At 42.2% G+C, this 25,356-nt stretch overlaps 1 protein-coding gene across 5 annotated transcripts in view; it reads right to left on the bottom strand.

Moving 5' to 3' along the window:
- The window catches only part of MGAT4D (MGAT4 family member D), a 95,180-nt gene extending 72,665 nt beyond the window's left edge, over window positions 1–22,515 (bottom strand). Inside the window, exons 1-2 of one of the 5 annotated variants that reach the window (XM_067568009.1) lie at window positions 22,361–22,515; window positions 21,594–21,658 (exon numbers count right to left, since the gene is read on the bottom strand). Coding sequence is in view for 2 of the 5 variants with exons in the window: in XM_067568006.1 (XP_067424107.1) it covers window positions 18,251–18,341 (91 nt within the window). In the remaining 3 variants the exon portion in view is untranslated. Of the gene's footprint in view, window positions 1–16,328; window positions 16,638–18,250; window positions 18,575–18,716; window positions 19,023–21,593; window positions 21,659–22,360 lie in introns of those variants that run through there. The other 4 variants (XM_067568008.1, XM_067568010.1, XM_067568006.1 and 1 more) reach the window with 4 other exon arrangements.
- Window positions 22,516–25,356: the final 2,841 nt, after the last annotated feature.

Here is a 25,356-nt window from a genome sequence, read left to right on the forward strand (position 1 = left end):
TGGACCAAATTAGCCATCTGGGAAATGGGCAAGGGTTTATTTTTCAGTAATTACATTATATTGGTCAGAGCCACATTAAAATCAATGGTGCTAAGGTAATTTGACAATGAAAACAAAAGCTCCTGTCCTGAAGTACAAGCAGCCAGGAGAATCACTGACACTCTAGGGTAATGCATTGGAGAAAGAATTGGGTCTAGCTCTTTTGCAGGAGCAGCCACCACTTGTGCCAGCAAAGCCCTGTCAGAGACTGAACAGGCATAAGACCCAGAAAGAAAAAGAGCTTCTGGCTGTGGTATTTGAAGTGGAGCAATTCCATCAACATACCCATGGTTACCCAGTAATAGTGCAATCAAACCACAAACCCTGAGAATCTATCATGGCAAAGCCCCTTCTTATTGCTTGAGAGAGATTGCCGCATACATTGATGTGTCTCCACTGTGACAAAGTAGAGATCAGATATTGTCCAGGACTACGGATGTTAGCTGAGACCTTAGCATGGATGATATATATATATCCATCCATCCAGCAACAATTAATTTGGGGAAGGGGCTCAGGATACTGAATTCATTAACATGCTGCACTATGTCCCATTTCAACAGTGAAGCTGCAGGAAATTAGAGGCTACAGAAAAAGACATCCCAACTCCAGGCAGCCAAGGGAACAAGAAACCAGAAAACAAAAGCCAAGTACCAGTAAAAGCCAAACCATATTTTAAAATTAAAGATGAACTGAGTGTGCAGGATGTCATATTTCAAGGACAGAACTGTTGTGCCTGCATCATTATGGAAGAATGTCATTCAAAAAATACATGCCTCACACATGGGCATGGATAGCTGTCTTAGGCAAACTCAGGAGTGTGTTTACTGGCCAGGAATAAATAAATACCTTCAGTCTGTGATTGAAGAGTATGACACCTTTCGATTGTATAACAACAGTCTTCAGAAAAAGACTTACCACATAAGCTGCCCATCTGACTAAGGGAAAACGTGGGAGCAGATTTATTTAACTTCAATTTAAAGCAGTACATGATTATAGTGGATTGCTATTCAAATTTTTGGGAGGTCAAGTCCCTGTCACATACAAGAAGAGAGTTAGTGATTAGCAAACTGAAGGCCCATTTTGTAAGATATGGCATTCTGGACACTCTATTCACCGACAACAGAATCCAATTTGCCTCATGTAAATGGGAGAATGGTCCTGCTTTTGTGGCTTATACACTATCCCGGTGGAGTTGAATAGAGAAAGGCTCGGAATCCTCGCTCCCATTCACTTTACCCAGAGGCCTGCCTGATCTTGAGGACTCCTCTTCCACTCTCCTGTGTGGCAGAGTCCCTGTAACCCCAACAAGGCTGGGCCAAGGATTCCTAGTGACTGGACTCCCAATCTTCTGGTGGTCAATTAGGGGCTAGGGTGTCCCCACTCTGAGGTACTCCCTCTACACTGAGCTCATCTCTGACCCATTAATCATTGCATATAGTTAAGGTTAAGATTTTGTCACAGTTATTTTTAGTAAAAGTCAGGGAGAGGTCATAGGCAATAAACAAAAATTCACGGAAGTCGTGACCTCTCCCTGACTTTTACTAAAAACAACTATCTACAACAAAACGGGACGACTGGAGGATGGCATGAGAGCAGCAGGACAGGGTCTCCCTGAGAGCAGTGGGGCAGGGTCCCCCTCGCACTGCCAGCAGAGGCAGGAAGCTGGAGGTCAGGGCTGGGAGCTCTGGGTCTGCAGGCCCCCCCCCACCACTTTGTGGGGCCCAAGGCTCAGAGCTGTGTGGGCCCCCTGCCAACTACAGTGGCAGATTGGAGCTGCAGGTCGTCCCCCCCGCCCCGTGCCACCGATGGCAGTGGATTGGAGCTGCAGGGGCTGCCCATGCCAGCTGGGAGCTCCTGGGATAGCCGACTGCGGTAGCGGGGAGCTTCAGTGGCTGGGGGGCAGCAGCAGGGAGCTGCAGGGGTCCTTGGAGCTCCGGGTTCCCCCTTCCTGCCTGCTCATGTGGGCAGAGAGCCACTGGGCCCTCACCAACTGACAGCTCTTGCCCCATCTCCCCAGCTGAAGCAGAAAATGTCATGGAGATTGCAGGAAGCCACAGATTTCAAGACTTCCGTGACCTCTGACATAATTTTATCCTTACATCCTAATCCTTAAATAATTCAAAGCATATCCAATTTATTAAACAGTAGCCAATTAAAAATTAGGAAAAAATGGGAAAGGGTAAAGGAAAACACATAACTCTGCCCCGTGGGCACAAGGACACCACAAACAAACTGTCTCTGGGATGTAAAGGAAGTTCAGTCAGTTTCTCACACGTCCTAGGTCTCCTTCCCATGCCCTGGCTGTGCTGCAGGGATGCTGCAGGTCAGACACTTGTTCTGGCGGTGGCCACACTCGGCTCCAGGCTGCTCCAGCCCTATCCTGCTTCAGTGCTGCTGATGCTCTGCCTCCAGCTCAGCTCTTTGGTCCTCTGGCCCCTCTGCCTCTGCTCCCAGAACAGACCAGCTCCCTGAGCTGCTTCTCTGCCTCTAGCTCAGCTCCCTGGACTGCTCTACTGGCCCCTCTGGCTGCTGTGGCTCAGCATGCTGCTCTCTCCTTAGTTCAGCCCCGCTCTGGCCCTGGCAGCTCTAGCTCATGTAGAGGATGGGATACTTGGTCTTCTGACTCCCCCAATGGCCTGCCTGCCCTGTCAATCAGGCGGACCTGGTGTGTTGGCCTCCTCCCATCTGCGCTGGGGACAGTATCAGGGTCCTGATTTCTCATCAACACTTCCTCTTTCTTTTGATACTGGGAGATGGTCAGCCAAAAAACCCCACTAAGTTTCAATAAGTCCCCTTACACTCAGAAATTCAAGGAATTTGCTTGCAAATGGAAATTTGACCAGCACAATTTCTCCCCAGCATATCTACAGAGTAATGGTAAGATGGAATCACCTGTGAAAACAGTAAAGAGACTGTTACACAAGGCTGTTTCTTGCGGTTCAGTCTCCTCCTTAGTATTTTTAGCACACTTGAATACTCCACCACAGGGCTGCCAGAAGTGTCCAGTGCAGACACTGAAGGGGCAAAGGACCAAAATCCTGCTCTCAACTGGGAAAGACCTGTTGCAGCCAGAAGGATGGAGACACTGCTGAGAGGAGATGGTCAACAATAAGAGGAAAAGGTACTAAAGTTCGACAGGTCAGCCACGGACCTACTGGCCCTGTAGACAGGCTCTTCTATGAGGATCAAGCCATTAGAGACATCAGAAGGAGTGGATTATCAGGAGTGTACTAAATGAGTCATGAGATTCAGTCACACCCAAGTCATACAAGCTGACTACACATGAGGGACAAGTGACCTAGAGAAACAGGAGACATGAGCCAACAGACAACACCCTAAGAGAGTCTATAGAAATCACAGAACAGTAAGACAAAGAACCATCTGGAGGCCAACCCCACAGGGAGGAAGGAGACTTCACAGAGAGATAGTTTGGTAGACTCAGGGACAGAGAGACAGAGATAGCTCAATCCTTGTGTAGTTGCCTGTTGAGGAGACAAAAACACCTCAACAACTCTAGAACCAGCTGAGTTTCTGGTAAAGACAAGACTCCAAATAGCTATGTTCTAGTGACTTCTAGCTGAAGGGACAGGGGTGGGTGTCTGGGAATTAATTATGGACAGAATAGTGCACAAGGTTTAATAAAGTTCCACTTGTTCAGCTTAACCTGTGTTCAGCTTCCTTCTTTGCTAATCAAACTGAGGGTTGGCTGTTTTCTCCTATCAGCATAAGGCAGAAAAAGTCCAGTTAAAACCCTATAAAGTTTTCTGAATGTCCAGAGATCCCTGCTTTGGCTACTTCTACTCTTCTACATGCTGGGATCTTTGGCTGGTTCCTCTGTAGTTTTTCCTCAAGGGAGGGAAGGGAAGGCACCAACAGAATCCTACTAACCCCAGATTTTGGGGGATTTCCCCGTGAAGAGTTTTGGGTCTTGAGCAGTCATGGAGGGGCGGGAGATGGATGACCCTGGTTGGACCCCATATTCCCCCTTTTCTTCCAGTGCAGCAGTCACTGCTTTGACTGCTTCTGCTCCAATCATTTTGTAATAGAAAGGCTTTTCCCCTAATTACAAGTTTTGCCATGTGTTTCTGGATACTGCTATTTAACTTATTTTCCATGCTCTTATCAGCAAACAAGATTTTTCTAAATTGAATTCAAGTTCCCATTGTAAGATTGCATTTGATCATGGCCAGTGCATCAAGACTACATTTAAAAAAGTTAGTAAGACAAGAAGGAATCAGTAATGAAACTGAAGTGAAGCGAACAGAATAGAAACAGAACACATGGTCTGTCTCTTGTTCCCTCTCACTCGCTGTCTCCCACCTTATATTTCTTTGAATATGCCAATGTCAGCTTGACCCAAAATGTCAACCCCGAACTGGCATTTTGGCAATCACATCAGAGTAAAGTGATTGTATATTTTATTTATTTGTTCTTTGAACTTTAGAAAATAAAAAGAGGCACCTGTCTGAACTCCCTAGGTGCCTCTGACAAACACTTAAATACAATCAATCATAGAAACAAACAAGCCTATCACATACTGTTAAGTAACCAGGCAGCACAAAAATAAAAACATTTCCCCTTTTCCTCTAATCAGCCCAAACTGTATCTGTTTCTTCAACGGGTCCTTAAGAGGCTATGCCTTGCAGTGAACCTTGAAAGCCAGCTGACATAAGCTATTTCAAACTTAGGTGGAAATGCATTCTAAAGGAAAGGCGTCCTCAGAGAGAACACCCTGCCAGCAGTCCCCTCTCGTTTATACCAAGGAGCACCATCTCGATAGCCTCTGGTAAGCTCAAATATGGCAGTAAATCACAAGAAGAAAAGTCCTTCAGAGAGAAGATCCTAAGTTATCGAAGGCTTTATAAGTCTAAAACTCCCTAAAAATCAACCTAGAAACCCATAGGCAGACACTGCAGGTGATAAAGCACTAACTGAATATGCTAACACAGACACCCCACTATTCAAGCTGGGTGCTATACTCTGCACTACCTTTAATTTCCAAATGGGTTTTAAGGTACAGTCTCATATAGAGCGCATTACAGAGCTCTAGCCTTGAGGCACAAAAGGCATGAATTAGGGCCTGTCTACACATACTTTGTGTACTGATTTTAACTATATTGGTTTAGAATCCAATATAGTTTGATAAGTGCAATCCCTAGTATGGACTCAGTTATGCCAATACACCTTTACTTACATAATGGTGTTTATATCAGTGTAACTATTCACACGAGAGGTTCCATTGATCTAACTATATCAATTTCTAAAGCAATATAGATGAAGTGGTATAAAAAAAATTGTATGTAGACCAGCTCTTAAATGGTGAGGTCCATGTAACAAAGAAAAGATTACAACCTGCTATCCAGAGCCAAATGATAAGCAACTTTGGCTACTGCTGAAAATCATCATCCAGTGACAACTGAGAATCCAGCCAAACTCCCAGGCTGCAAACGAGACAGGCGTTTGAGACACTCCTTCAGTTTATGATAGCTAATTTTTAGCCATATCTTTTAGCTGCTTTCCCAGACCCATCATCAACTCTGTCTTATCTGGACTGGGCCTCAGCTAGCTCGTTATCATGCGTGCCCGAGACTCCACAAGACAGTGTGAAAGGGATTCAGTTGCTTGGTCTGAATCAGAAGACACAGAAATATAGGAGTCAGAAGAAAGAAAAAAAAAAAAAAAAAAAAAACAGTTGTCATGAGCATATTGAAGACACTGGCAACCAATGCTTCTTCATTAACCCTCTTAATGGCCTCACATACACATTGATCAGGAGAACAAGATGGAACCAGTCCTGCAGAACTCTCCATAAGAGAGCCTTCAGGGCAGAAAAGTTATCGTCCAACACCACCATCTAGGATCTCCCCAAGAAGTAAGAATGGACCCATTAAAGAGCAGTATCATCAGCTCTTGCTGAGGTCCCCAAATGAATAACCACCACCTGCAGAAGTCAACTGATAAACCTAATACTGTCAGCCTAGATACTCGATTTTTCATCCCTCACTAGGAAGAGAGCATCCACCAATACTGCAAGAGCAGTTTCTGTGCCATTCGTATGATTAACAATGGTGAAGGAAATTGAAGTCATCTTGCTACTGTGAAAGTTACTCCATCACAACCTTCTGAATAATGTTTACTACAAGGATGATAACAGGCCAGATTGTCAGTATGAAGCAATAGTTTACTGAATCTGGGATGCATCAGTGCCTCGAGCAAAGCTCTGAAAGAGGATGTTGACAATCTCCACCAACATTGGACCTACTGGCCTTTCCTAGCCAAGATGGACATGAATCAAGAACATAGTGAATAAAGTGTTAAAAAAGACTTTAAAGCCCATATGTTTATAATTTTCAAAAGTAAATGATGGCTTCTGGGTAAGGCACCAGAATAGGACGAAGGAGCTCTGGGTTCAATTCCCAGCTCCGCCCCAAATGTCCTGTGACTGTAAGTCACCGCCCCCCCACCTGCAAAACTGAGAAAATAACACTTCCCCATTTCACAGAATGGGAAGATAAAGTAATTAATATTTATAAGATACTCATATATAAAGGAGTGTGGGCTATAATGAAATACTTAGATTCAGTGGGTTGAATCCTCATCTGCCCCCCGTAAGTGCTCATTGTAGCTGAAGGGGTGGGCATTTGTATGTCCTTGACTCCGGAACCTATTTTCTGATGTCCCTGTCTTCAGAACTGCTCTATTATTATTCAGGGAACTAGTAAGATATAACATGTGTGAAGGTTATATAATTAAACTTCAAGAAAGAGTAAGGGACCTTAAAAGGGTATTAATAAAGCAAATAGAAAATTCAAAAATAAACGCAGAAAACCTGTGCTGACACTATGGCCTTACACTTAACTCACCCCATTGGGCTAGATTCAAATAAAAGTTATGCTTGGTTTCATGCTAAATGTCAGCTAATACATGAGATCAAATTTAGATTAGAGGGACTATTCACATGCAGGCTCAGTCCCAGGGTTTAAGATTCTGACATATTAACTAAAAGAGCTATAAAACCAGTTTCCTCTAGCAATGAAATCAATGAGAGTTTTGCAGTTGATTTCAATGGCAGCATGAATAGACTCATTGCCCCTATGGTTGAGTGGAAATTTATTTGGTCAGTACAGAAACGGGGTGTTTTTTGAATAATTCTAAGATCTCAGTTTTTACATCTTTCCCAAAAATGGACTAAATTTGCTTCTTTATTTATTCATTCAACAGGATAATAAAAAACATTTTAAACTACATTTAAACATATATAGTACATGTCCACCTTCACAAGCCTCGTATCATAGGCACTATTTCTTCTTGGTCAGGCAAGCAGGCAGACAGGACATCTTTCAGAGCACGTCAGTGTCACCACTACATAGGATCAGAGGTTTGTTTATGAGCTATACAAGACTTTGTTCCACAGCACTCAGTCACCAGCAAGGGCAAAGCAAGATTGTAATGAAAAGGAAAAGTAGTTTTTAGCATCATTCACCCAGTTTTAATGAAAAGCCAGTTTTACACTATGTTATTACAATACAGATTAGTAATAGTGTATTTGTGACACTGTTTGCAAAATAGCAGAAATAACTGATGATCTTACTTGTGTTCCAGTACTGTATTATTTCCACTCCCTTATCACATAATCAGTAGTTTGAAACTGAATAAGAAAACGGATATGCTGCTATTGCAAATAGTTAAACCTACTCATTTATATATGATTAATAAGCATTTGCCTCACAAATTTATTTTTAGGAGTGCAGCACTGAGTTCGTCACCCTTTACTAGGGATATTACTGTGATAAACAGTAGTTTAATCAGCAAGTTAGCTGCTTCTGGCTTTTCCTAACAGTTCTTTGGGGATTTATTATATTTCAATTTTAGGAGCTTTTTTTTTTTTTTTTTTTTTTAAAAAAAAGGTTCTACATAGCATTAAACTAATTGTTTCTAAATGTTAACAGAATTTCTTGGAAATAGAAGTGAGAGGGTCTTTTGTGCCCACATCTCATTCTGTTCATGCGGTGACGAGGGGGGGGGGGAAGGAGGGCCAGCTGCACACCAGCATTTTCTCTCTGTTGCCAGCCATACATAGAACCTTCTGTGGGTTGGGTATTCATGGCTAGGGAAGGTGCTCTGGGGCAAGAAGGAAGGAAGCAAGACACACACATATAATTCTCTTCCTGCAGGCACTGTGGCAAAATCTGCAAAAAAGTTAATGCTGCTAGAAGCTCAACATTGCTGAATTCTTTCATGGGGTCTCCAGAGGTAACTGCCAGAATGAGAAGCCCTGGCATGACAACTCCAATGGAGCCACACTGCCTGTGAGCCAAGGAGAAACCCAGAACCAATGAGGGAATCAGGGCCTCCATAACAAGCCTTTAATCCTATTAATCAGTTTACATCTACAGTTATGTTCTCAGGGGTATCTTTTTAAAAGTATATAAAAATGACAGCTGAGAGTTTCTTTTGTATTTATAGGGAACACTATAATAGTTATATATAGTTATATATAGTTAGCAGAGCCTGCAGCCAAAGGTAAATTCTACTTGTACTCCAAGTAGGTTACAGTTTCCTATAATATTCTTTGAATGTTCCTCTCCCAGTCTTTTAAAATCATAATTAAAAGAAACTCCTACATTCTGTGAGAACTCGAAATCATAATATTAGAGTAGGACTTGTGGACAATGTCCACAACCATGTTCTTGTTGGACAGTTTTTAAGGGATGTTTCAGTGATGATCTAATTCCTGGTAAGAATACAGCTGAGACCTCACTGATATTTAATGATTTATACAATATTCATCGCTGCAGTATTTGAGCACCTTACAAATCAGCAAATGTAGAGAACAAGAACAGAATTGAAAGTATATGAACAGAATCATTACACCTTCATCTGCTTCCACTCTCAGTAATTTTAATGTGGCAATTTTTAAAGTAGTTTTAAGTTCAGTCATATGTTGTCCCTTAATTTTCATCCACTTTTGTTGTTAGGAGACATTCCAGGATTCTGAGAATTTATTTCCCTACTGCCACACAGAAAATGGAAATACGTAATAGTTAGATGGGCAGGGCCTGAAACAACCCTTCAGATTAATTAGAGTTTTTTTCTTTTAGAAAAAAGCCATCATTTTTCAAAACAACTTCTCTCTGAATCGCAAACTGTAAAATTGTTTGAACTCCCAATTACTTCTGATTTTGTCACAGCCACTTGAATTTTAATTGTGTTGAGACCAGGAGTAAGGGGTGAAACAACCTTTCAGTTTCAGAAGATTAGATATTTTCTTTTAGAAATAATACTATTTCCAAAGGAAACACTTTCATTCTGAAAACTGAAAGGTTATTTCACTTAACCCCACTTTGTTATCATGAAAGCTTCCTGTTTCATCATCAAGGAATCTTTAGCAACATACACAATAATACTGTTGTAGATTAGCATTGTCTCCTGAGGTAAAGACAAGAAGAAATTAACATTACAGCAAGAGTGAAAAGACAAAATTTTAGCAATCAAATAAATCTCTTCTTTTTCTTGTTTAGGAACTATGTTTCATAGTGTGATGATACATGAAGAAATTTCTTTAAAAATACTCTAAATTATATTTTTAAATTTTATAAATATGTACTAATAGCAACAACATATACCTGTTGTGATGTATACTTTTAAACCACTGGTGCACTGTTTGGGTTGCTGAAGGATGCTTTAGCATTCAAGCACGTACTGTACAAATAACCCAGGAATCACGCCCAGTTGTAGATTATTGTTTATAAGCAACTGATCTAAAATAGTCCAGAGAGGTAGCCGTGTTAGTCTGTATACAGTAAAAACAACGAGAGTCCTGTAGCACTTTAAAGACTAGCAAATTTAATTTCTGCAGGCATAAGTTTTCGTGGGCTGTAACTCACTTTGTCAGGTTACAGCCCACGAAAGCTTATGCCTGCAGAAATTAAATTTGCTAGTCTTTAAAGTGCTACAGGACTCTCGTTTTTTATCTAAAATAGATAAACCTTTCCAAGATAATAAACTTGCAAAACATGTAACAAGCAGTTGTTTATCTTGTTTGTTAGTAAAGGCAAGCAAAAAACAAAAACAAACAAACAAAAAAAAAAGCCACAAACCCAAGAAGTCTGCCTCCCCTAAAAGATCACAACTTAGTTTAGGAAAACATCTAAGCACATGCTTTAAGTATGTGCTTAAATTCCACAGACTCTAATGGGATTTAAACATATCTTTAAGCACCCTCCCTAAATAGGCATGCTTTCCCAAATCAAGGCCTACAACTTTATATCTCCGGATTCTGTGCTGTGGCTTTACATTATCTTCGTACCTACTGGATTCTAGAGGTAACCAGAGGTTGGGCCAATTCCAGATATAAACTAAAGCAGCCTCAAGTGCTGCTCCAGCCTTCACAGTGCTGTTATGGTTCTTCATGAAACTGTTCAGCAGTCCAAAGTAACTAGACAGCAATGTGTTCGTCCTATACTGCCTCTACCCTTTCCTGATTGCATCAACAGCAGGAGCTTTAAGACTGAAGAGGGTAGCACAAGACCATTCTGCCAGCCCCACACCACCAGCAGTATATTCCTAAGGGGCAGTTAAAATAGCTTCAGTTTCTTTATGGCCACAGACTGGCACACATAGGATACATAAGTATTCAGATTCTGGTCTCCAGTGTATATAAGAGCTTATGAATTAGTTATTTTATTATATTAGTTAACTGCTTATTAAAAATTAATTTAATTGATTTTTAGAAATTACTTGAAATATTTTGACAATTCAATTAGTATTGTCTGATAAAGTGTATTCTATGTAGAAATCTATCAAATCTGTTTTTTCATATTAAATCAACTTCACATAAAATAAAAAAGAATCAACAAAAACATTTAAGAGAGGCAGACAGTTGTCATAAAAGATTCTCTAAAAAGCTAGGATATAATCATCATTAGCTCTTATTTAGGGACTGAATTGACATTCCTATAGCCTAATGAAAAGTGTTCTTAAGGAAGTATTCAGCATAACATGTTAACACAAAGTAAGCCTATTATATAATAAGTAGTACAGTAAGGCATAACTGAACTGGTATTCAATATTGTTTGTCCATCATTTGGCATGTGGGGAACGGGTGCAGTAAAATAAGCAGAAAAGGAAAAATAATTATATGGTTCAGGCCTTCATACAAGGTTGTTCATGGAAGAGAAAAATCAAGTTTGATTTGAATATGCTGTTTACCACTGAAATAGAATTTTACAACTACTACACCTAATTAATCTTATTACATAATTCAATTCAAACAATTAAGTAGTTTTATTGCTCAGTTCTGGGCAAAGTTCTGAATGCTTCCTTCACAGTATCAACAAATGACACATCCATATAACTAAGTGCTTGTCAACCAAAATATCTGTAGACAAAATTGTGGTGCTCAAGGAGAGACTGTGCATCATTGGGAGCTCCTTTAAGTGCAGGGACGTTGACCATGCCTGGTGCAAGAAGAGCAATGGGACAGGAAGCTTCTCACACATTCTTCCTCTCATGAATCACTACAAAAGCCAGCCTCAATCTAGCCCTGCGTATTTATGGCACAATCCTGTTTCTTCTGAAGGCAATGGCAAAAACCTCACACTGGAATCAGGCCCTTACACAATACAGTAAGTTACACATTCAGAAGATTGCACAACTACAAAATTTCTGCAGCCTTGGGTGCAAACTTTGGAATTTAATTTTGAGAAACAATTCCACTTTGGGATTCTCAAGCACCAATGCTTCCAAAAACCACGTGTCAGTTAAGTGACTAAATGTGGAATAGTGCCCCAATTTAGATCTCAGTCCTGCACGTGCCAAAAGTCTCTGTGCTGAATGGTCTCAGCTTCCATTGAAGCCTATTTGGAGGCAATTCAGCACATTGTAGGACTGGTCTTTTGGAGGCCTAGATATGAATATAGGGCTTCACTTGTAGTTCCATAAATCAGAATTAATGTTATTGATCAAAATGAGAATGTTAAAATGCAAGACACGTTGGAAGCCTGACCATTAATTTTGCCACTATTTTAATTTAAACTTTGGGCCAGATATTGTAACTACATTTGCACAAAGATGTCTACACCCATACAGAGCTCTATGAAAATGGGCAGAAATACCAGAGGGGACCTACATGGGTGCAAATTCAGGATCAAGGCTTTGTCTGCTAAAATAATGTGTAAGATAGCTCACACAACTTAGACCTGCCATGGGGACAGTGAAAGACAATGAAGAGACAGCAGCAGTGAGGTTTTCTAGTACCCAGAAAAATCACTAAGAGATGGGCTGAGTGGTGGAACCTCAGAATGTGGCATCGCAGAAGTGGCAGTGAATGACAAGCAGCAACAGAGATAGCAACAGCAGTGAGCACCCAGTGGCAGAAGCAGTGTTGACAGATTGGTGACAGAGGATAGCTGCAGTGAGCCACTTACAGAGGCAATGGTGACAGTAAAGGTGGCATTGCTCGACCCTCCACCTCCATCACCATGGGAGGTGAACCCAAGTGAACTCACCTCTGAATTCTGCATCTTTGCTGACCAAAGGATTACCACTGTGACTGGGGTGCAGCAGGGGGGATGGGGAGTGGCACGTTAAAGTGACATTTATCAGACTTTCCCACTACAAGGTGGAAAACTGAGGCAAAGGACACTATCCAGCATATTGTGGCTGTTTGCTTATGGTTATCTGCTTTTGTATTGTGGGTATGGTGTTTTCCCAAATTAATGCTGGCTTCTCTTTTCCTTTTAATAAAAGTTTTCTTTCATCATACACAGACTCAGTGTTTGAAGTGTGGGGAAAGTACTGCCTCCTAGAGATGCCCGGGGTGGTGTTTAGTTTTCCCAGATTACTGAGTGGAGGGCTCGAGCTGTTGTGTATTGTTAAGAGGAACACCTACATATTAAACCCAGCCCTTATTGTTGCAGACTGCACCTGTCAGAAGGGTTACATATATTAAAAACCACTTCCCCGTACTCTAACCATAGGACTCTACAGCAGTGTTTCTCAATTGGCAGCCACTCTCCGCGCCGCCGAAAAAGGGAAGATGTCCCAGATTTTCCGGCAGAGGGTATCCAGTGTAAGTAAGTGTAATTTAATTGAGAAATGCTGACCTTTGCTTATTTCAACATTTGAAGACTGTTAAGAGTTTGGGGGGTTCTGCAATTATTTATGGAGTTCAAAAGGTTCCGTGGCCAAATTTAATTGAGAAACACTGCTCTACAGCAAAGTAATCCAGAGATTATTTAGGACCAGACTGTGTTCTATCCATGCACTGCTGTGCAGGAAGCCCCTCCCCCTTGTGTCATTGCACAAGAGCTGGGCCCAACAGCAGTCCAGGATAGCAGCTCCAGTTACTATAATCATGATTCAAGTTATGTGAGCATAATTATCAGTTTGCACACACAGTTGTATTTAGCTAAAAAAATATTAGATTGTACAGAGTTTTCAAATATTTACACATACAACTCAGATATAATATGTGGAGGGGGTCCTGAATGCCCCTTGTTAAAATTCTGCTACCCAATAGAAGGAAGAGATGTTGCCATTTCTCTGCCTCTGTTGATAGGGTTCACCCACTCTCAACATTGTTAAATGATATTTACTAGAGGAATCTCTCATCTGAAGTGCTATAAAATGACTTCTAAAGAACATTTTATTTGTTTTGGCAATCCACCAGATTGCAGCAGGAATCAGGTATTTTAAAAGAAAATCTCTAGGAGAAGATACTTTCCTTACAAGCTCTTTATCCCTTTCCTCACCCTTTTCAAATTACACCCATTGAACACTTTGCTGTAACATCAAGTATATTTTTCAGGAACAAAATGTAAATATTTCCAGTGAAGTAAACATAATATAAACTCATTTGCCACGTCCTTTTGTCTCCACCCTTATGACTGAGCTGTTTTTTTTTTTTAAATGAAAAAACAAAATGAGATTTTCTCCTTCCTTACCCTCCTCTCTCAAGCCTGTGTACCTGTTAGATTTATCATTGACTAAAAGGCAACACTAAAGGCAAATACTAAATCTGATTCCATACCTAACTGTGGAAGAACCTTGTTGAAGATATCAGGAGCAGATCTCTATATAAATTTTAGTTATATCATTTTCCCTTACTTTAATCCTGTATCAACTGTAATTACGTAAAAGCATTTATTTTATCTGGGAGTGGAGTTACACAATCAGGTTGGACTCTGACAGTGAACCATCACCACTTTGGCCCTGATCACATGCTTTTCTACCTTTAACACGCACACATTTCTGCTTCACTGGCATATCATGCCTTGGGTTGGGTAGGGACCAAAAAGACTCAGAACAAAAAAGAGTCCAGCATGTGGAACAGGCACTGCTACACAGTGAAACCTGATTACTCACTTATAGAAGCCTGCGTGTACACTGTTCTAAGCCAAGGGACACTTAAAGATCAGTCCTGCCACCATACATGAGTGAGCCCAGAATGTCTGATTCATTGGAGACTAGGAGATTACCAACTCCATATGTTACTACTTCAAAGTTTCCTTGGCACAATGAACTGAGTGTACCGAAGTCAACATCTTTACTTACAGAAATTTATAAAAGCATAATTTCCTTACAAAGACAGATTGTTTATCACATTAAGACTTAGACACTATAGGCTTGTGCCTAGGGACCCAGCTCCTGGTGACGACATCACATACTTTCATTTTTAACAATGAAGACTAAGTTGCTAACTCTCACGATCGTGAAGCAAAGCTTGAAAACATGAACTGAGCAAAAGTGATAAAGTGACACCTGCCTGGGGACTTGTCTTCACTGCAGTGTTATCCACATTTGAGTTAACTTCTCTCAAATTAGCCTAGCTCAAAGAAGAACAGTCACGCAGCTTGAGTTTTGAGTTGGAGAATCTGTATTAACAGCACAAAATAGCTGAGACCCCCTTGTATTACTAGCTCAAGCATCATCAGCACTTAAGCTTCACCCTATACATCCTGATGAGCCACAGCTAGCTCAAAGCACCTCTGAACTTGAGCTAGAAATTTGTGTGCACGTGCATAGGAGTCAATTTAGGGACAATACTCAATGTAACAGTGCAGACCACCTGGAACAATAGCTCTGAGTGTATTCAGTGTATTCAGATGCAGTGTATTCAGTATCTGAATGGGGGAGTAATTGCAAGACCAACTACTGGGCTGGTGTGTGAAAGGAGACTTGCAAAACTATCCCCATTGAGGCATCTAAACGTAGCAGGAGGAAAGCAGCGCAGCCATACTCAGCCCACCAACTCAAACAGATATGATAACCCAGCAGTTAGCATGTAAGTACTTAGGGAGGGGGCAACAGGAGAAGAGAAGCTGCTGCTGCCTCTGCACTAGATAGGGGGATTTTATACTGCTGTTCCTGCCTCTCTGATAAAAGAGGGGGCCCTACCACTGAAGTAAGGGGGTGGTATGAGGCCCCTGGGGCAGTGTTCCTAGGTATCATGATTTCATTAAGCTAGGCCTGTTTCTTTAGTGTTCTAAAGCCTCATGTCTTAATAAAGGACCACATTCACACTACAGTTATCATTCAACCCAGTTTCTGATAAGTGACTCCCTTTGCTTATTTACTAAAATAGTCACAGCACCTAGTAAAACCAAAGAAAAAAATGCCATAAAAACAAGAAATTTGTTAATAAAAAACATACAGAAGCAGGGGAAAAACAGGTTGAGAAGAGTCAGATGTTGTGTCTATTTATCAATTGGGGTTTGGAAGCGTGCAAATTGGTGGAGAAGAGAAAAGTCGTAGTCAAAATATAGAAAAGGACATTCCTATGGATAAAGGCTCAAAACGATAAGCATGAATGAAAGTGAAACAACAAGGAGGAGTAACAAAATATGAATTTATACAAGACTGTTGATTGTTAGACCACAAAATGAGCAGACTGAAGTTTTGCTTGCTGCATCATCTTTTGGATCTTAGATTTAGATTCTGTCTTACCTTACTTTTATTCATCTCTACACAACCTTTTTCAGCAAAATTGTTGCTTCTGAAAGTGTCATAAGTTATAAGATAAACATCATCATGATTGGAAAGAAAAAAAAAAAAAAAAAGAGCAAGTCCCAAGAGCTACATGTCTTTTGTACTCATCTGTACAGTGCCTAGCACAAAGGAGCTATTGACACTTCTAGGCAATACTGCAATATAAATCATTAATAAAAACAATAGCAGTATTTAGAATGAGTGAATGCTACTGTAAGCAAGAAGTCATTCCAAGCCTCCCTTATCCCTACCAGAAATGACTAATTCCTAGGGCTCATAGTAATACATATATATCTTACCAAATTGTACCTTCTGTGAAGGTGTATCCAGGAAATATTTGTGGAGCCAGAAGTTTTCCTTTCCCCCCTTCCTCCCACAAAACATCCTCATGACAGAGCTGTCTTTAGACCTCTAGTGCTGTAGCAAACAACTGCTCTACATTATCTTTGGAAAATAATTTCAGTTTTATCATCTTTTCCCACATGCTATTTCATCTCTCCTAAACCTCCACAAAGGAGGTATCAGACATATCTACCTGTGGAGACAACAGCCTATTCAACACCAAAGTCACAACCTACAATGAACAGAAAAGTTTTCTAAAAAAAATTCAGTTAAAGGTTTGTCTTTTGTTTGAAATATTAATTTGCAGTGTTAGACACCAATACAACACTAAGGTAGTACTGCCCAAGAACAAGAAATTAAAAAACAGACTGGATCAGTTTCAGTGTCCCAGATGAATGAAATATAAAGATCAATTTTTAAAATGATCATAATAGTTAGATATGGAAAAAAGTCTTACCACAGCATCAATTCCATTCCTGTTCTTTCCACTATAATGTCAGGGTGCTATTAGTAATAGTGACAGGAATTTTCTTAAATATAATTTTCCTCTAAAAGTATGATCCAGGACCCTAACCTGCAAACACTTATGCAGGTGTTTAACTTTACTCACTTGGGTCCTGATCCTGCAAAAAGTTACAATCATGCTTAGGCTTCATGTGCTGTGAATAGTCCCACTGACTTCAATTTTGTGTTTTGACTGAAACATTCTCTTTTAGTTTTTATTTCAGTGGGACTGCTCACAGTGCACAAATTTAAGCACACATTTTAGTCTTCACAAAATTGGGGCCTTCAGTAGTCCCATGTATGAAATTCATCACGAGTAAAATTACATACCTGCTTAAGTATTTGCAGGATTGAGTTTTAGACACAAAAGGCTAGATCCTGAAGTACTGAAATGAATAGAAGTTTTGCAATTGATTTCAGTGGGAACGGCGTTGAGCTATTACCCCACTATAAATGGGGTATACTCCACTGGGAATACCATATACTGGGCTAAGTGAGGAGAATCAGGTCCAGATAATTCAATGCAGTCTGTGCAATACAAACATTTTCAGCTAAACAGCTACTGGTTACAAGCTATTTTCCTATGTGTCCTCAAACATCTTTTTTGCCTAGTCTTAATCTTAATGACAATAATAATCAGCTATCACACATGCTCTTATTCCGGGAAATGTGAATAGTTCTTGGCAGGGTGAGATAATTATAAAATTTAAATTATAACACCTCTGAAATCCTGTGTGTAACCCTTACCATCCCATCTATGTGGGCATGAGCTAATTATAAAGGTGGAAGGCAGTAAGACATAGAAGGAGGCTGGTTTTCCAGAAGTGCTGAATTCCCCCCACCCCCGCTTCCAGCCGAAGCCAGCAGGAGCTGAGCACCTCTGAATAGCAGGCCCGAGGTAGCTCCTGCCTGGAAAGCAGCAGATCGCAGCCAGAGGACTAAAACAGCATTTTGATCTGAAATGCTACTTTGTGCCCCAAAGCATTTTTTTTTTTTTGGGAGGGGGGGGGGGGGTGGAAAGCATCAGCATCCTGCTGCCAAAGGCTTGCGAGTGAGCGCGCCGAGCAGCCCCCAGGGGCCGTACCGCTGCCATTCACCCAGCTCCCGTCCTGGGGCAGCAGAGAGGGGCTGAAGCAGGGGCCAGGCGCTGCACCTGCGGCGGTGTCAGCCCCGGGCGTGACGCCTGCGGCTCCCTCCTGCCCCACTGCAGCGAGGGGCTGGACTGGGCTGGGGGGACGGGCCGCGGGGGGTTGTGCCCGGCAGCCTCCAGCGGGGACTGGAGCCGGGCAGGTGCAGGCGGCGGCTGTTGGGAGGTGACTCCCCGGCCCGGCGCGGCACGGCCCGGCCCGGCGCGAGGCTGGCAGCGGGCTCTCACCTCCGCTCCTGCTCCAGGCGGTGAAGCAGACAAAGGAGAAGGCGGCGCCGAGGCACAGACATGTCACGACGCTGCCCGGCTTGAGCCTCATCTCCCCGCATGCCCCGGCAGCCTCTCCCCGCGCTCACACCCGCACCGAGCCGCTCCAGCCGAGTCGCCGCTGCCTCCGGCAGCTGCCCGGGGCCCCGCCGCGCCTCCGCCCTGCTTCCACTCGCTCCGGCGGCGGCGCCCACCTGCCGAGGCACTGCCCCCTCCGCCCTCCGGCGCGCTCCTCCTGGCGGCGCTGCTGCAGCAACAGCCGGCCCATCTCCCCGCTTCCTTCTTCCCTGCCCTGCCCTGCCCCGCCTCTCCCGGGACCCCTCCAGCTGCGCCCTGCTCTGCACCAAGGGGCCGGCGCGGGCTGCCCCGCGTGCAGCTAGCCAGGCGGCAGTGCCCCCTCCCTGCCTCAGGTGCGCGCACCCCCTACCGCGGGCTCTCACGGGCTCGGCCGGGCTCCAGGCTCACGCCCGCCTCACGGCTGGACTCGTCCAGCTCAGGAGCGAAAGAGGTCGGGGACCCCCTTCAGCGCTGCTACCGGAGGCGGCGTCCAGTCCGCTGGAGCAGGGGCTCCCCCGCCTCTGTTTTCGTGCCGGTGTGGGCGTCGTCTTCCGTGCGAACGACTGAAGCGGCCATGGAGACAAGTGGCACAGTTTGAACCACCCTTTTCTGTTAAGGGAAAGTGGCCCTCGGTCCGCTTGCCCAGCACTTCTGACTTCCTGCCCAGCGGAAGAAACTGTCCAGCTCCTCACTCCGGTCACAAGCACCTAACCCAGGAGACGCTCCAAAACTGGCAAACCAAAACAGCCCTCACTCACGTGGCTAAGCCCTGATCACACTTGGCCCAACGGTTAAGCCCTTTTAGTATCGGAGAGACAAGGTGGGTGAGGTAATAACTTTGATAGGACCCACTTCTGTTGGTGAGAGACAAGCTTTCCAGCCGCACAGAGCTCTTCCTCAGATAGCTCAGAAGTTTGTCTCTCTCACCAACAGAAGTGGGTCTCATCAAAGTTATTACCTCATTCACCTTGTCTCTCTAATATCCTGGAACAGACAGGGCTAAACTGCAGTGCTAGTATATATTAATTAAAGGGGCAGCCTAATGGCACAGCTTTCATTTACTTTCCACACCCGCTTACCACTCCAGGGTCTGGGAGCACTTGGGCTGGGAGCAGGGCAGGCCAGCGCTGGTGCACTCGGCCTGGCACCACTCCTGGGGTGGCCTGGGCCAGCGGTGCTTCGAATGCTCAGACCACAAAAAATAACCCTGCATGTTCGACACCCAGGATCTATATGTATTTATAATATGGCCAAGTTACAGGGGCAATGGGAACCTTAAATCTGGAGCTTCCCTGTTTTCACTGAGACCTTAAATTTTAATAGAACTAAGTATAATTTATACAGTAAGAAACACCCTCCTAGTCTTCCTTTACACTTTAAAAATGGGTGTTACTCTTCACATGACTTTGACTATTCTATTTTCACCAGTTACTCACAAATCTACCACTCTATTCTGGATCAATCTTCCTCAATCCAATCCCACATCTTGGCCTGTCTCTCTTACATTTCTATTTGAATGACAGACAATGTAAACTCAGCATGGCCAAAATGGAGCTCATGGTTACCCTTCCTCCTGCAAGATTTCCCCTTTCACTCTTTTTTGCTGTCATTGTGGGCCACACCAACATTCCCCCAATAACATGCATTTTATTGCTTCTGGACTCTCATTATAACAAAAAACCCCAGGCTGTGTCTATATCTTCCTGCTTCTCCCTACACAAGATTTGAAAGAAGCCTTTTGCCTTTAGCTACATCCCTAAAACTCTTTCAGGCCCTTTCACACCATGACTACTACTGAAATCTTGTCTTGCTCAGGTCTATTCAATATACTGGCCGCTAAGATCATTTATGTGGCTGGTTGTTCCTACGATATCATCCTCCTCAACTCTGCTTCGAGTCCCTCAACTGCCTCCCCTCTTATTTTACCACATCAAATACAAGCTTCTTGGATGTGAACCACAAAGGTATTTAGGTACTACTGTGATCCACACAACTCCCACTTGACTGCTGCCTAACTCCATAGGCACTTAAATTCACTCTGTTTACATTTTTACGATGAAAGTTCCCTGGGAACCTATGTTTCTGGTTTGGAGCATGTACATAGGTGTCCAGTGCCTAAAGGCACTGGACACCAATCTCCCACCCCAAACTCCAGAGCAATTCACAAACCAGGGAAGTAGGCATTCTGCTGCTTAACTCACATGCAGGTGATTGATCCAGTAGGTAGGTGCGTTCACAGGCCACCTAGCAGATGAAGCCTTTCAAGCCAGCTCACACAAAACAGCTGGAGAAGGATCAGGACCTCATTCACAACCATTAGCCTAGTGGACAGGGTACTCACCTAGAATGTGGGAGACACCCCCCAACCCTGATTCATGCCCCTTCTCCTGAGGGAAAGAGGGGATTTGAACAGGGCTTGGCCATCTCTGAAGCAAATGCCCTACCCACTAGGCTATAGAATGATTCTAACTCTGTCACTGGCCCAACTAATATTTATTATTTAATTAAAATGGAACAATTTCAACAGGACAGGCCAAGGGAGAGCCACATCAGAATATTCCATAACTTAGTGGTTACAACACTTACCAGATAAGTGGCTGATCTCTGTTCTTAGACATTCCTCCCCTCAGGTGGAGGGATGAATTGAACTGGGGCTCTCCCAAATCCTGGGTGAGTACCCTGACCACTAGGCTAATGATTACATGGAGATCTTCCTCCTCCCACCCTTCCCTTCAGCCTCTTTGGATTTGGGCCCCTGCAACCACTTAAGCATTTGGTTAACTATCTTCTCCTAGTTCACAGATCACAAACAGAGATAGGTGCCTCCCTGTAACTTGGACTTCAGCACCTATTTCTGAGTGGGACAAAGCTTAGGACATACCCTTTTCCTCAGCATCTTTCATTGGGTAGGTTAGAGGGCTTCCCACCTAGCATGTTAGCTTTATGGATCACAGTCTCAGGTGTCCCTCTCGCGCTCTCTCTCTACCCATTCATCTTATAGGAGCCTCAGCACCTAACTCAGGCTTTGAAGATCACAGTGGTGTTCCTGTGATTTTCTAGGCACTGAAAAGTTAGGTATTGGGATGCTCAGTGTTGCAATGCTCAGGTCCCTTTGTGGATTCCAATCTTTGTTTTCACCTTTAAGGCTTTCACAGATTACTGTACTTCCCACTCTATCCACTCCATTATCTTATTCTTATTTTGTGAACTATCCCTTTGCTCCAACAATAAAGCCAGCATCCATTACCTATTTATCAGCTTTCCCTCAAGCATCTTCTTGCTTTCTTCCATGTTCATGAGTAGGACACTACCCTACAAAAACAAAATCCATAAAGCTTTTCAACCATGATACTTATAGAACACCACCAGCTGATATTGGCTAGGAAAGCATTAGGCCAATTTGTTTGTTTATCTCAATTAAGCAAACACAACCCTCTATCTCTATAAACTGAGCATACAGCTAGTTTATGCAAAACACACTTGTCTCACTATTACCACATCTTTCCCTTGGCTCCTCCATATTTGGTTACCCACCTATTGCATTTCATATTAAATTAAGATTAGATGCGCTTGGGGACAGGAATTCTATTTTACTATGTGTCTTTACAAAACTTGGCATAGTCTAGCCCTGATTTGGTTGAAATCTCTGTGTGCTGCTGCTACTACTACTCATATAATTTTATGATTTAAAAAATAAACATTTAGCTAAGGCACTTGCAAATTATATGCTGCTTCTCATCTTCTATAGGTGCAAACATCCTTTGTTCACACTTTCAGAAGTGTGATAATAAAATGATTAAGAAAGGAAGTAAATTATTATTCATTGATAATGTCCACTAGTGTGCTAAACATCTTATAGCAACATATAAATGCAGCCTCTTCAGTGCTAGTTTCTAACATGAAATATAAGAGGACAAAAGAAGCTAAGGAGGTAGAAGAAATACCTGGTTACAGTGATAAGCTCACAAGAACTTGGTATTGAAATGTACATATCACCAGAGTTTAGTTACTCACATTTTACTTAACATTTAAATAGCATTTTTCATCTTCCATGCCATGAGCAGACACCTTTCTTAGCTTACTCTCAAACATACAACATAGAGTCCTCAGGCACCCTATTCCTGGAGTCTAGTTTTTATTAATAATAAGATCATACTAAGTTTAGTTGAGACTTATCTATTCCTGATTTATTCCTACCTGACTACTCAGTTCAAATCCTCTTATTCTAGAGCCCCTCTCACCTCCTTTATTTCCAGGAAAGTAATGACTCACCCATCTCAGCAGAACCCACTTTACATTACTCAGCAGGATGCAAAATGAGGCTTGCTAAAAAGGTAAGGTGTAAACACTGACAGCCTGTTACCCAAGCACTTTACAAAGCTTAACCAATTTATCTTCACACCCTCACTGTGAAGTAGGTGAGTAAATCATATTAATCCAAATTCATCCCTAATACAACTCAATTGAAACTATTGGAATTATAGCAGGGGTAAATTCTTTCCCAAGGCCACATACTGGGCCATATTCATTGGTAGTGTAAATAATTACAACAGTCTAAATTAATTCTTTTGGGAGATACAAAGACAGAGATAATTAATTCTTTTAGGAAGAATCTGGATTTGAGGAGAGAGAGCCAGCAGCAAGAAATTATTCTATAGGCTAGTGTTTAGCATAGTGACCTCCAAGGTAGGAGACCCAGGCTCCAGTCCCTCTGCTCCAATGACTATTTTTATTACTTATCCAAAGTAGAGCAACTTCAAAAGGAGACATTAAGGATATTCTGTCTCTATCAGAACATTCCATGACCTAGTAATTAGAGCACACTAATGTGAGATGTGGAAGACCCTTCTTCAAATCCTTTCTCTCTATCAAGCAAAGGAGTGAACTGAACCTGGGTCTCCCAAGTGAGTGCTCTAACAAAGGAGCTAGAGTAGAAGTTACAAGGTGAACACTACCACCACATGGATTTTGAATGGGGTTTGATCTAGTAGATAAGCCTGGCCCTCAGCACACCAACCAGCTTAAGCCTCACAGGCAAGATAGGAGCTCCTCATTCTATCTTCCCCGGATTTGGGAATCATGCTGACGCTTAGGCGGGAGATAGGCATCCAAATGCCTAGAATGAGGCAGCAGTGCATATGCTCACAAGCGAAAGCTTAGGGCTTCTGTACATGGTGTTAGGAAAGTGTTCCTGTAAACTAAGTATCTTTTACAGTGTGCCAGCAGGGCAGTTAGAGCTCAATGTGCTAGTGTGTTCTACAAATCACATCCCTCCATAGCCCTTTGCTGGCACCTAGACAAGATCTTAGGCACCTACAGAACTTTTACCTGAAAATGTAGGTGCCGAGTGAATTTAAGAACCTACAGCAATTGACATCAGCCAAGTGGGGGTTTTGTGGATCATGGTGGACCTTAAAACTAGGATTTAGGTACCTAAATGTGGGGTTTAAGTGCCTAACTACCTTTGTGGATGTGGGCCCATTTTCTCAGGAATAAGCAAAGTGGAGTGCTTCAGTTCTGTTTACTGCTTTAAAATGCTGATGTGGCCTTTGGGAGCCATTTATTCAATCTATTTTCCTTTTCAATATACTGAGAGCAATAACATATATCACTATGATCAGGGTAGTTGTATTAACAATGAGTCATCTCCATAAGATTTCTGTACTGAGTACATAAACGTCGTCTGGGCATTTGAGAAAATAGTTATTTTGAATGGCAGTCACATTTCCCAAGCAAAGATTAGGAAATTGCTAAAGGAATCAGATGGCTAACTAAATTAAAAATAATCTGACATTACTAAAACACCACAATTTATTTTCCAAATTTATGAAAGTGTTCAGAGCAAGGAACATACAAAGAAACCCAAAACAACACCAGCCTCTGACACTTCATGCCACACTCCCTGTGGGCATGATACATTACTTTTCAGAGAGGTGTCATAAATATAGCATACACTATTAGAATAAATACTCAAAATGGCAGGATTGGTTTGTATTCATTGCAGACTACATTCATCTTTACTCTGTAAATCTCCTAATTTGCTATTATCAAAGGCACCTAGGGGAGTTAGGCACCTACTTGCCACTGAACATCAGTGGGAGTTTGATTATCCCAATCTTACTTTTCCGTGATGTCGGTATACTGACAACTAGTCTCTATATAAGGCAATGATGAATGGCTATAGCTTGCAAATTTAGCACCACCCATCCTGATAATCACACCAGGTCTGCTTTTAATCACGTGAACACTCTTGACACAAATGAATGCCTCACACAAGTCACATCATCTTATGCACTTTAGTTATAGTTTAGATGATCAGAAATGAATATGGGCTAGTGAGTCATTAGAAAGATTGGGATTAGAACTCAGCTATTCCTGTCCCCTAACCTAGTCTCAGTCACTAAACTGAACACCTGATCCTGGTTGCTAGTTTTGTTTTGCTTTTAGCAATACAAGTACCAGTTCTTGTTAACCTATATTACAAGCATTTTATATTATTAATCAATGTGCTTGTCTCTGTTATGAAGCCATAATAGTGAACATGTCTAGGATGTGGCTGGGCAGATTAATCTGATCACTTTGAAGTGGAGGATGCTATAATTTAAAACACATTAAATTTTAGTTTATTTTCAGAGCTAGCTAGTAAAATTGATTATCCTATGTCCCCAGAAACTAATAAAAAACTGAGACAATATATAGGGGAAATCTAGTGTAGGCTATCAAGAAATGCATTAAGAGGTTAGTTATTAAGGTTCACTCTGAAGCAAACAGTTACTCAGAGCATGTTGAATTATGATGATCACTTACTTAATAATTAATGCAGTGAGTGAAGAAATGTGTTAAAGTGTGGAAAATTAGGGTGTGGAGTTTGGAGGCTAGGAATATTTCAACTCCATTGCATGAACGGTTCCTCAAAATCTAAAGATACCAAATGATAAAAGTTGTTAAGGTTTCATTGCCTGGCATAAAGTCAGAATTTACTGGCATAACACTCCCTCTTTATTTGCTCA

Source organism: Emydura macquarii, unplaced genomic scaffold (assembly GCF_026122565.2).
Source record: "Emydura macquarii macquarii isolate MOO-44397 ecotype Brisbane River unplaced genomic scaffold, CSIRO-AGI_Emac_v2 contig_2834, whole genome shotgun sequence".
Lineage (NCBI taxonomy): Eukaryota > Metazoa > Chordata > Testudines > Chelidae > Emydura > Emydura macquarii.